General features: G+C 38.7%; 1 protein-coding gene across 1 annotated transcript; it reads left to right on the top strand.

The window, feature by feature from the left end:
• The first annotated feature begins 3,870 nt into the window (after positions 1 to 3,870).
• On the top strand, positions 3,871 to 5,248 carry LOC111154429 (heterogeneous nuclear ribonucleoprotein A1). Its single transcript, XM_022514026.1, has one exon. The coding sequence runs from the start codon at positions 3,947 to 3,949 to the stop codon at positions 4,907 to 4,909; it is 963 nt and encodes a 320-aa protein (XP_022369734.1). The 5' UTR covers positions 3,871 to 3,946; the 3' UTR covers positions 4,910 to 5,248.
• The last annotated feature ends 8,283 nt before the right edge of the window (positions 5,249 to 13,531 follow it).

The following is a 13,531-nucleotide window of genomic DNA, read 5'->3' as shown; positions in this document are numbered from 1 at the left end:
GTGAGATGATAGTGGAGCAACATCTTCAAAGTGCTTAAGAAGGGGTGCCTGGGTGGCTCAGTGGGTTGGGCCTCTGCTTTCGGCTTGGGTCATGGTCCCAGGGTCCCGGGATCGAGCCCCGCCTCGGGTTCTCTGCTCAGCGGGGAGCCTGCTTCCTTTCCTTTCTCTCTGCCTGCCTCTCGGACTACTTGTGATCTCTCTCTGTCAAATAAATAAATAAAAATCTTTATTTAAAAAAAAAGTGCTTAAGAGAAGTGTCAATCTACAATGCTATATCTGGAAAAGGTATTTGTTTGGGGCTGAAGTGTGCCCCCAATTTGTATATTGAAATCCTAACCCCCTACTAGCTCAGAATGTCACTGTATTTGGAGGTAGGGTTTTTAAGAGGTAAATAAGATAAAATAAGGTCATATGTGTGGGCCCTAATCCAAAGTGACTGGTGTCCTTATAATAAAAGATAAAGATGCAAGGACCTATTTAGCCAGAGTGACCCCATCTCGGTTAAAAGCCATTTTGTTGTTTGTGCAGTAAACTTAAATTGACTCTCCACCCCCAGAGAAACTTACTTAGAAGCAAGTCTGGGAAACCAGTAAAATGTAATTGGCTAGTTCCTGATAACAGAGCCCAGAATACAAGGACGAGTCAGGCCAGATAGAGACATCTAATCAGTACGAAATACTGTTTGTAACAGTGAGAAGGTCTTACCCAAACCTAAATGACTCCATCTTGGGAAGGACGACCATCTTATTATTCACACTGAATATGTTAACTGACTAAGCCTTCCCAAAAAGTACTGTTTGTAATGGTTCCTGGTATGGGGTAATCTTAAATAACAAGTCACCAGACCAGATGGAACTAGCCAATCAGCAAGAGACACACAAACCCAGTGGGTTGAGATACCAAGATATGGGTTGCAGTTTCACCCAATAAAAGGTAGCCTGTAAGATTGGGAGGGGTCGCTCTCTTCGGAGACGGTCCTGGCCGGTCAGTCTGACTTCTAATGCTTAGCATAGAATAGAGCTTTGCATAACTTTAACTCTGTTTCAGTCTCGTTCCCCTGGCCAATCAGTCTGACTTCTAATACGTGGCATAAAATAAAGCTTTCAATAACTTTCACTTTTTCTCAGTCTCGTTTCGTTTAATAACGGACCTAACAAAAGACACAAATGCAGTGTGAGAGATAACCACGAGGACATAGTGAGAAGGCAGCCAACCACAAGCCAAAGAAGGAGGCTTCAGAAGAAACCTCACCTGTCAATACCTTGATTTCAAACTTCCAGCCTCCAGAACTCAGGGGAAATAAATTTCTGTTGTTTAAGAAATCTAGTCTGGGTATTTTGTTATGGCAGCCCTAGAAAACTAATATGATATATTTTAAAAATGAAGACAAAATACCTTTAAAAAAATTTTTTTAGAAAATCTGAAAGTATTTGTTGCTAGGAGACCCACACAGTAAGAAATGTTAAATAGGCAGGGAAAAAAAATGATAGATCAAAATACAGACACTGGAAAGATTAACTAAATGAGTAGATAGGTAAAAGCTTTAAAAATTATTTAAATATCTTTAGAATATTATATGGTAGGGGAGAAATGGCAGTATGTTATTGTAAAGTTCTTAAACCATAGTGAAGTGATAGAATATGACTTTACTGGTTCTGGACCCAATTTCAATGTGTATGTGTGGAGTTTTCCCCATATCACCAAGGACTTCTCCAACACCAGCTGGATGTCCTATAATTCAACTCAATTTTGACACTATCTACATGGAGAAAATGTCAGATCCCAGACGTAAAAGATTCAGTCCTATAAGACTGCCCCCAAACACACACACACACATACACACATGTGCACACTTCAGATGCCATTCACAAGCCCAGGTTATCACCTGCACTTCTGTTGAACTGGCCATATTGGAGATTCCAATTACTCCCTCCTTCAGTTCAATTAATTTGGTAGAGTGGCTCACAGAATTCAGAGAAATATTTACATACCAGATTATCAGTTGATTATAAAAGGATATAACTTAGGAACAGCCTGATGGAAGAGATGAAATAGGCAAGGTATGGGGAAGAGGTGAAGAGTTTCCATGCCCTTTCCAGGCACACCACTCTCCCTGAATCTCTACATGGTCACCAACCTGGAAACTCTCCAAACCTTTTTTTTTTTTTTTAAATTGGAGGTTTCATAACGTAGGCATGATTGATTGACTCATTGGCCATTGGTGACTTAATTCAAATGCCAGCCTTTCTCTTCTCTGTAGAGGTAGGGAGGTAAAACTGAAAGTTCCAACCATCTAATCACATGGGTGACTCCAACGGCAACCAGCCCTTATTCTTAGATGATTTCGGGGCTTTCCAAAAGTCAACCCTATTAACATAACAAAAGACACCTTTATCACTCTCATTACTTAGGAAATTCTAAGGGTTTTAGGAGCTCTGTGCCAGAAATGAAGATGAGGCCAACTATCTATATTTTTTATTGAACAATCACAACATCAAAGACTTGAAGGTAAGCTGGGATAAGTTCAATATATATAATATACACACTATACTAAAATAACACAAAACAGTTATAGTTATTTATAAAATAAATGAAAATGGTGTCATAAAAATAATCCAAAATAAAGGCACACAGAGGGAAAAAAATAAACAGTATAGAAGGAACAAACACAAAACACTTAGTAAGATGAGAGACTTAAATGTCATCATATCACTAATCACATTAAATGATTAAACACTCCAATTCAAAGCTAGTGATTGTCAGCTTTGATTTAAAAAAAGAGAAAGAGGAAGACCTAACCAAATCTTGCCTGTAAGAAATGCACTTTAAATGTAAGCACACAGGGCACCTGGGTGGCTCAGGGGATTAAAGCCTCTGCCTTCAGCTCAGGTCATGGTCCCAGGGTCCTGGGATGGAGCCCCACATCGGGTCTCTGCTCAGCGGGGAGCCTGCTCCCTCCTCTCTCTCTGCCTGCCTCTCTGCCTACTTGTGATCTCTGTCTGTCCAATAAATAAATAAAACCTTAAAAAAATAAATAAAAAATAAACGTAAGCACACAAATGAATAAAAAGTAAGAGAAATATCATGTTAACACCACGCAAAAGAAATCTGTATTGACTTAACTTTTGTATTACTATCAGATAAAGTAAATTTCACAGCAAAGTATTACCAGGGACAAAGGACTTGATTTTATAATGATAAAGGGTTAATCCATCAGGAGGACATAACAACCGAAACAAATGCTTATATACAGAATGACAGAGCTATAAAATACATTAAGCAAAAGCTGATAGAATTGTAAGTAGACAAATTCATAACCTTAGTCAAAGATATCAATCCCTATCTCAATGATTATTACAACATGTAGACAGAAAATGAATAAAAATGTAGGAGACTTGAATAAAAATCAACCAGCTTGACCTAATTGACATTTTTAGAACACTCTACCCAAGAACAGAAGAATATCTATTTTTCAAGTGTATATGGTATATTTATGAGTAGAGACAATATTCTGGGCCAAAGGGCAAGTTTCATTATTTAAAAGGATTAAAGCAAAAGCAAGCTTATTCTTGGACCACAATAGAATTAAATTGGTAATCAATAAAAATGTGACCTCTGGAAAAATCCCAAATGTTAGGAAACTAACTGGTGCATTAAAAATAATGTATCAAAAAAGAAATCAAAAGAGAAATTGGGTATTATTTTAAACTGAATGAAAATAAAAACACAACATACGAAAAATTCATAAGATGCTGGTAAGGCAATACCTAGGGGGATATTCATAGTCCCAAATGTCTGTATTAGAAAAGAATAAAAGTCTCAAATCAATGACTTCAGCTTCCCCTTTAAGAAATAATTTTTTAGAGATACGTTCGTTAGATTACTCCTTTCTGCCCGTGGACGCCGCCGAGTAAGCATCGTTAAAGTCTCCCCTCCCACCGCCGTCATGTCTAAGTCAGAGTCTCCCAAAGAGCCTGAACAGCTGCGGAAGCTCTTCATCGGAGGTCTGAGCTTTGAAACAACCGATGAGAGTCTGAGGAGCCATTTTGAGCAATGGGGAACACTTACGGACTGTGTGGTAATGAGAGACCCAAACACCAAGCGCTCCAGAGGCTTTGGGTTTGTCACATATGCCACTGTGGAGGAGGTGGATGCAGCCATGAATGCAAGGCCACACAAGGTGGATGGAAGAGTTGTGGAACCAAAGAGGGCTGTCTCAAGAGAAGATTCTCAAAGACCTGGTGCCCACTTAACTGTGAAAAAGATTTTTGTTGGTGGCATTAAAGAAGACACTGAAGAACATCATCTAAGAGATTATTTCGAACAGTATGGGAAAATCGAAGTGATTGAGATCATGACTGACCGAGGCAGTGGCAAAAAGAGGGGTTTTGCTTTTGTAACATTTGATGACCATGATTCTGTAGACAAGATTGTCATTCAAAAATACCATACTGTGAATGGCCACAACTGTGAAGTAAGGAAAGCGCTCTCTAAGCAAGAGATGGCTAGTGCTTCATCCAGCCAAAGAGGTCGAAGTGGTTCTGGAAACTTTGGTGGTGGTCGTGGAGGTGGTTTTGGTGGGAATGACAACTTTGGTCGCGGAGGAAACTTCAGTGGTCGAGGTGGCTTTGGTGGTAGTCGAGGTGGTGGTGGATATGGTGGCAGTGGGGATGGCTATAACGGATTTGGTAATGATGGAAGCAACTTTGGAGGTGGCGGAAGCTATAATGATTTTGGCAATTACAACAATCAATCCTCAAATTTTGGACCCATGAAGGGAGGCAATTTTGGAGGCAGAAGCTCTGGCCCTTATGGTGGTGGAGGCCAATACTTCGCCAAACCACGAAACCAAGGTGGCTATGGTGGTTCCAGCAGCAGCAGCAGCTACGGCAGTGGCAGAAGGTTTTAATTACTGCCAGGAAACAAAGCTTAGCAGGAGAGGAGAGCCAGAGAAGTGACAGGGAAGCTACAGGTTACAACAGATTTGTGAACTCAGCCAAGCACAGTGGTGGCAGGGCCTAGCTGCTACAAAGAAGACATGTTTTAGACAATACTCATGTGTATGGGCAAAAAAACTCGAGGACTGTATTTGTGACTAATTGTATAACAGGTTATTTTAGTTTCTGTTCTGTGGAAAGTGTAAAGCATTCCAACAAAGGGTTTTAATGTAGATTTTTTTTTTTGCACCCATGCTGTTGATTGCTAAATGTAATAGTCTGATCATGACGCTGAATAAATGTGTCTTTTTAAAAAAAAAAAAAAAAGAAAAAAAAAGAAATAATTTTTTAATTTTTATTATTTTTTAAAGGTTTTACTTCTTTCTTAGAGAAAGTGTGTGTGTGTGTGTGTGTGTGTGTGTGCATGCGCACGCGCGTGCAGAAAGGGAGAGAGTCCCAAGCAGACTCCATGCTGAGCATGGAACCCTACATAGAATTTGATCTCATGACCCTGAGATCACGACCTGAGCCAAAATCAAGAGTTCATTGCTTAACCAACTGAGCCATCCAGGTGCCCCAAGAAACTTTTTTTTTAAGAGATCAAATTGAACTCAAAGTTAGCAGAAGAAAGAATATAAAAAGGGCAGAGTAGAGGTCAATGAAATAGAAAACAGAAAAATAATAGAGAAAATCAATGAAATGAAAAGGTGGTCTTTCGGATGGTCAATAAAATTGATAACTTTCTAGCTAGATTGTTAGGTAAAAAAAGAAAGAAGACACAAATTGCCAATATCAGGAATGAGCAAAGTAACACCATTCTAAAGTCTACAGCTATTACAAGGATAATAAAGAAATACTCTAAACAACCTTATGGTAATAAGTTCAACAACTGAGATGAAATGAACAAACTCTTTGAAAGATACAAACTATCAAGAAGACACAAAATTTGAGAATAAATAGATAATCTGAATAGTCCTGTATCTATTAAAGAAATAAACTTGTAGTTAAAATAAACTCGTAGTTTAAATTCCCATAAAGAAAACTTTGGGCCCAAATGGCTTGGCTGATGAATCATACCAAACATTTAAAGAAGTCATACCAACTCTACACAAACTCTTTCAGAAATGTAAAGAAGAAAGAATATTTTCAAATATATCCATTTTGACTTAATAATATATTATGTATAATTTTAATCAATACTCTTTCATTAACACATAACAAGCACCTGGGGATAACAGTGCTAAAGAAATAACAAAATTGACTTTGGGGGCACTTGGGTGGCTCAGTCTGTCAAGCGTCTGACTATAACTCTGGTCATGCTCTCAGGGTCCTGGGATCGAGACCCACATCAGCCTCCCTGCTCAGCAGGGAGTTTGCTTCTCCTTCTCCCTCTGCCCCTCACCCTGCTTGTTCTCTCTCTTTCAAATAAATAAAATCTTAAACAAAACAAAACAAAGTTGACTTTGATGAAGGAGAAAGAAGTGAGAGGAGATCCCAGGCAAAGGCCCCTGCTATAAAGAAGGAGAGAATAGGATGCTTGTAAGGGAGAGTCACTCTCTCCAGACACTCTCAACAACCCAGAGACAAGAAACATTATCTTCAATGTTTCATTGAGATTGTACTAATATATCCAGAGCACTGCTAGAAGAAAGGTTATAGCTAATAACAATGTTTCATTCTACATCAGCATCTACTATCATTTACTGAGGATCACCCATATGCTGGTTTCTATGCTGGGAATCTCTGTGAGTAATATTTCTTCCTATTCTTACAACCACCCTCTCAAGTACAGTACACCCCTGCCCAGGTTTTGAGTTTTTTCACTAGCCAGGAGAGGCACAAGATGAGATAAGGAAAGGAAAAAGAGAGAGAGAGAGAGAGAGAGAGAGAAGAATCAGGCTAGATTTACCCAATGACTGAACCCATCTGGCAAGCTTCTCCTTTTTTTCTTCCACAAATGATGTCTCTAATCACCTTCCATGAAAGAGAAACAGGCAGCAGGGAGGGATTGGGGGGTCAGGGACAGAATCTACCTTACTCAGTCTCCAACTGGACCATTGTTCTCAGGGCATTTCCTCATCACTGAGCTCTGTAATGAAGTTGTTTCCTCAGCCTAAGAGATGAGCTCTAGTGATCACTCTTTTTCTGTTTTCCCACTTTCCTTTCATTGCATTTCTGGTAAAAAGTTATGTCAAACTTTACTGCCAAAGCCACATGGGGTTGGAGAGAAGCAATGGGGGAAAAAAATCAATTGTCTTCTTCCTGATCCAGCTTCAGTTCTTTGAACAAAAGAACAAAGCCTTTGTCTAGAGCTTAAAAAGATACGCCATCTTCTAACTTTTCCTTCTCTTTCCATCTCATAGTCCTCTTTCCTTTGTCCCTCAAACACCTCTATCCGACTCTCCCTTCAGAATACTCAATCCCTAGTACCCTTGTTGGGCACTAGAATTCCATAATTACAGGCACTTGGTGACTGCCAATGGCTTTATCTGATTTAGCAGAACTTTTAAGTGAACTCTGGTCTTACCGTCTTCTGGCTCTGCTAGGAAGCAAGGGAGTGGGAGAGGAAATTTTGTGGGCAGTGGAATTTGGGAAGGATAGAAGAATGGGGGGTGGGGGCAGAGTGATTTTTTCCAATCCATGTTGCAGCAATTTTTTCCCCCAAAGGCATCTGAAATGAAACATATTTTACCACCATAAGGAGTCATTTCTATCTTCAGACTTTCCTGTCCCCAGTATGGGAAATTAGAGAAATTCAAATTTTTTTGGGCCTATTTCTTAGAAAACAGTAACACAAGCTATGGATAGAGACTGCCCCTTTCCACTCTGGTTACAGTCCACAACTATCTCTCACTGTCTGACAGTTAGGGCTCCATAACTTCATTCTGAACCCATTTCTCTTTTGAGCACTGGAATGAGGAAGAAAGAGGAGTTTTGGTTCACTTCACTAATATCACCTCTCAATACCATCCCTGGATAAATTAAAGGCTCCAATCAACAAGCAATTAATCACAAGATAACCTACCGTGAATGCCGTCATATAGAGTGGAGAAGAAAGAAGATAACTGGTTATTAGCCACCTGCGTTACTGCTCCTACTGTTTCTTCAGAAACATCTCGAACAGCTCGGCCCTACAGGTCAGAGGCAGTGGAATACATGTGAGTGGAGGAGCAGGGTACATGGAAATAAATGAAGATTACCTAAATGAGAACAAACAGAGGATATTTATTCAGAGTTTGCTATAACAAGGGAGTCAGCTACCAACATTTGCCATTTCTAGAGATTCAAAGGCAAGTAGGAAGCTTAACAGTTAAAAAAAAATGGGGATATCTTTAGGTATGCTCTGATTGGAGTTTGTTAGGATAGGGAAGGTGAAGGCCAGATAATTACAAGTAGATATAATTGATTTGGAAAGTATATTTGGCATTTTAAGCGTGGTCCTGAGTTGAAAATAGGGGCAAAAAAATCAGGAAGCTGGAGAGATCTGTTGGGAAGATGGAAAAATAGGAGGATCCTAAGCTTGCTTTGTCCCATGATACTAGATAATATTCACATCAGCATAAATAACCCAGAAAATGACCGAGAGACTGGCAGAACAAACCTCACAATTAAAGGTAGAGAAGAGGTCATATTGAAGAAGATAGGAGGAGAGAAGACATGATCTGGCATCCATAGTGGGTAGGGAACTGGTGGTACGGAGAAGTGTGAAAACCAGACTTGCACACCAAGGAGGCCACTAATGAACAGGGAACAGGGAGGATGAATCCCCATAACATTTGCCTTTGAAAGCAAGAGGGACCGAATGTCATAAGTTCTTACAGCCAGTGGGACTTAAGGCCTGGAATTTTAAAAATCAGTGCTCAGCTCTGGGAGAGCCTGGAGGGCATTAGGAAGTAGAATCCCTGCCCTTAAAGAGAGAGCATGACAAACAGCCCTTGTAGATACAGTATAGAACCAACACTTTGAAATATGCCAGATGTAGACAGGGAGGGAGAGTGATTTGCCCATCTCAGAGCATGGCCTGGGAGACAAGGATCATGGGGAGGGCACTCCAGGAACAAAGGAGCTAGCAGTCTCCATTCCCCCCCTCCCCAACATAAACAATAGCCACCTGTGGGTAGCGGTACTATCCCCAACACTGGCTATGTAACTTGCTTACATCTAGCCCTGACCCCTACAGTTTGGTGGATCCACCCTTCCCAGTCAAGATGGCCTTAGTCCCAGTTCTGTGGGCTCCATCCCCCAGAAGACTGGTACAAACCCTGTCAATACCACAGCTTCTCACCTGTATGTTTTGTGGTACCTCAATTGTGGCAGCACCAGGGGCAGGTCTCATTTCACAAGCAGACCACCACACACCTTGTTAAAACACACCCCACCACTGCTGAGGACCAAATACTGCCCAAAACAGGCATAGAAGGCTCTGCAGAAACTGGACTAAAGGAAAAAGAGGCCAAGACTCAACAGCAGAGCTCACACAACATTCCCTGATGAAGCAGGCTCTGGGGAACAGGGACACTACTCTAAGGCACTACATGAACCTCTTCTTCATATATTATTGTTAAGAGCAAGAGAAGTAGCTGACTTTCCTAACACATACAGACACAGAAATCAGAAAAAATGAGGAGCAGAGAAATATCTCCCAAATGAAAAAACAGGACCAAACCACAGCAGGAGACCAAAACCAACCGGGTATAAGTAATGTGCCTGATAAAAAATCTAAAATAATGATCATAAAGATACTCACTGGACTTGAGAAAAGAGGAGAGGATATCAGTAAGACCCTTAACACAGAGATTAAAAAAAGAAGAAAAACCATTCACAGATCAAGAACACAATAAATGAAATTAAAAATACACTAGATGGAATAAATAGGCTAGATGAAACAGAGGGACAGATTAATGACCCAGAAGGCAGAGTAATGGAAAGTAACCAAGCTGAGCAAAGGAGGGAGAAGAAAATTATGCAAACTGAGAATAGTCTTAGGGAACTCAGTGATTCCATCAAGCATAACACATTCATATTACAGGGGTCTCAGAAGAAGAAGAGAGAGAAGGGGGGGAGCAGAAAATTTACTTGAAGAAATAACAGCTGAGAACTTCCCTAATCTGGGGAAGGAAACAGATATCCAGATCCAGAGGGCACAGATATCCCCCCAAAAATTCAACACAAAGAGGTCCACACCAAAACACATAGTAATCAAATGGCAAGAAGTAGTCATAAAGAAAAAAATGTAAAGGCATCAAGAGAAAAGATAGTTACATACAAGCGAATTCCATAAGGCTATCAGTAGATTTTTCAGCAGAAACTCTGCGGGCCTGAAGAGAGTGGCAGGATATATTTAAAGTGCTGAAAGGGGAAAATCTGCAGCCAAGAATACTCTATCCAGTAAGGCCATCATTCACAATAGAAGGAGAGATAAAGAGTTTCTCAGACAAGGAAAAACTAAAGGAGTTCATGACCACTAAACCAGCCCTACAAGAAATATTAAAGGGGACTTACTGAATGGAAAGGAAAGACCGTATAAGTGAGAGTATGAAAGGTTAAAAAAAAAAAACCCACAAAAGCAGTAAAAGTAAGTATTACTATAAAAATCAGTCAAGGGATTCATAAAATAAAAGGATGTAAAATATGACACCACATCCCTAAAATGTTGGGTGGGGGGAGTAAAGAATGGATTCATACTTAAGCGATCATGAACTTAATATAGAATGCTATATGCAGAAAATGTTATATACAAACTGAATGGTAACCACACATCAAAAACCAGTAACAGATATGCAAAGAATAAAGAGAAAGGGGTTTGAGCATATCACTAAAGAAAGCCAAAAAACCATGAAAGAGAAAAAGAGAAGAAAGGATCAGAGAAAATCTATAGAAACAACCACAAAACGAGTAACAAACTGACAATAAATACTTATCTATCAATAATTACTTGGGACATAAATGGAATTAACACTCCAATCAAAAGACATAGGGTGAAGAAGTGGATAAAAAAACAAGATCCATCTATATGCTGCCTACAAGAGACTCATTTTAGACCAAAAGACACCTGCAGATTGAAAGTGAGGGAATGGAGAAACATTTATCATACAAATGGATGTCAAAAGAAACCTGGAATAGCAATACTTGTATTGGACAAAATAGACTTTAAAACAAAGACTATTATAAGAGACAAAGACTATATAATTATAAAGGGCACAACACAACAAGAGGATGCAATAATAATAAATATTCATGAACCCAATATGGGAGCACCCAAGTACATAAAACAGTTCATAACAAACATAAAGGAACTAAGTGATGAAAATACAATAATATTAGGGGCCTTTAACACCCCACTTCAATGGACAGATCATCCAAACAGAAAAGCAACAAGGAAACAGTGGCTTTGAATGACACACTGGACCAGAAGGATTTAATGGATATATTCAAGACATTCTATCCTAAAGCAGCAGAATATACATTGTATTCAAGTGCACATGGAACATTCTCCAGAATAGTTCACATACTAGGCCATAAAACAAGTCTCAACAAATTAAAAAGAGAAAGAAAGTCATATCATGCATCTTTTCTGACCATGACACTATGAAAGTAGAAATCAACCACAAGAAAAAATCTGGAAAGAGAACAGATACTTAGAGGTTAAATAACATGCTGCTAAACAATGAATAGACCAACAAAAAATCAAAGAAGAAATGAAGAATTACATGGAAACAAATGAAAATGAAAACACAATGGTCCAAAATCTTTGGTATCTAGCAAAAATGGTTCTAAGAAGTGTGTAACAATACAGACCCATCCTCAGGAAGCAAGAGAAAACTCAAATGAACAACCTAAGCTTACACCAAAAGAAGCTAGAAAAAGAGGTAGAAATAAAAGCCAAACTCACAAATGGAAGGAAATAATAAAAATTAGAGCAGAAATAAATGATATGGGAACTAAAAACACACTAGAACAGATTAATGAAACCAGGAGCTGGTTCTTTGAAAAGACCAACAAAACTGATAAACCTCTAGCAAGACTCATCTAAAAAATAAAAAATAGAGAAAGAACCCAAGTAAGCAAAATCACTAATGAAAGAGAAGAAATAACAACCAACACCACAAAAATACAAACAACTGTAACAAAATATTATGAAAACCTATATGTCAACAAATGGGGTAAATTAGAAGAAACATAAATTCCTAGAAACAAATGACATACCAAAACTAAAGTAGGAAGATATAAAAAATTTGAACAAACCAATTACCAGCAAATGAGATGAATTGGTAATCAAAAACTCCCAACAGGGGCGCCTGGGTGGCTCAGTGGGTTAAAGCCTCTGCCTTCGGCTCAGGTCGTGATCTCAGGGTCCTAGGATCGAGCCCTGCATCGGGCTCTCTGCTATGCAAGGAGCCTGCTTCCCTTCCTCTCTCTCTCTCTCTGTCTGCCTCTCTGCCTACTTGTGATCTCTGTCTGTCAAATAAATAAATAAAATCTTAAAAAAAAAAAAAAAAAAAAACTCCCAACAAAGAAAAGTCCGGGACCAGACGGCTTCACAGGCAAATTCTACCACACATTTAAAGAAGAGTTAATATCTCTTCTCAAAATTTTCCAAAACACACAAGAGGGAAGAAAATTTCCAAATTTATTCTATGAGGCTAGTATTGCCCTGATATCAAAACCAGATAAAGATACCACAAAAAAAGAAAATATCAATAAGAGAAAGGATAAAGGCCATATAATCATTTCAATAGTTGCAAAAAAAGTACTTGAAAAAGCACAGCATCCATTCATGTTAAAAAAAAAAAAACAACAAAAACCCTTCAACAAAGTAGATCCAAAGGGAACCTACTTCAACATAACAAAGGCCAAGTGTGAAAAACCAATAGCCAATGTCATACTCAATGGTGAAAAAATGAGAACTTTTTCCCTAAGGTCAGGAACAAGACAGGGATGTCCACTCTCACCACTTTTCTTCAACATAGTACTGGAAGTCCTAGCCACAGCAGTCAGATAACACAAAGAAATAAAAGAAATTCAAATTGGTAAAGAAGTAAAACTCTTACTATTTGTAGACAACATAATACTATATATAGAAAACCCTTAAGACTCCATCAAAAAACTACTAGAACTGATAAATAAGTTCAGTAAAGTTTCAGGATACAAAATCAATGTACAGAAATCTGTTGAATTTCTATACACTAATAATGAAGCAGCAGAAAGAGAAATTTAAAAACAACACCATTTACAATTGCACCAAAAACAATAATCTAGGAATAAACTTAACCAAAGAGGTGAAAGACCTATATTCTGAAAACTATAAAACACCGATGAAAGAAATTCAAGATGATGCAAAGAAATGGAAAGACATTCCATGTTCATGGATTGGAAGAATAAATATTGTTAAAATGTCAATACCACCCAAAGCGATCTACAGATTTAATGCAATCTCTACCAAAATACTGAGAGCAATTTTCCACAGAACTAGAACAAAAAATTCCTAAATCTGTATGAAACCACAAAAGACCTCATATAGCCAAAGCTATCTTTGGGAAAAGGAGTTTTCTTTTATAAAGTAGAGTATACAAGGCTAGAAAGAACCCATGTTG

This window comes from Enhydra lutris, unplaced genomic scaffold (assembly GCF_002288905.1).
Source record: "Enhydra lutris kenyoni isolate GAN:26980312 unplaced genomic scaffold, ASM228890v2 scaffoldscaffold37, whole genome shotgun sequence".
In the NCBI taxonomy this organism is placed as follows: domain Eukaryota; kingdom Metazoa; phylum Chordata; class Mammalia; order Carnivora; family Mustelidae; genus Enhydra; species Enhydra lutris.
Note: the sequence above shows the minus strand (reverse complement) of the source record. Positions and strands in the feature narration are given on the sequence as shown.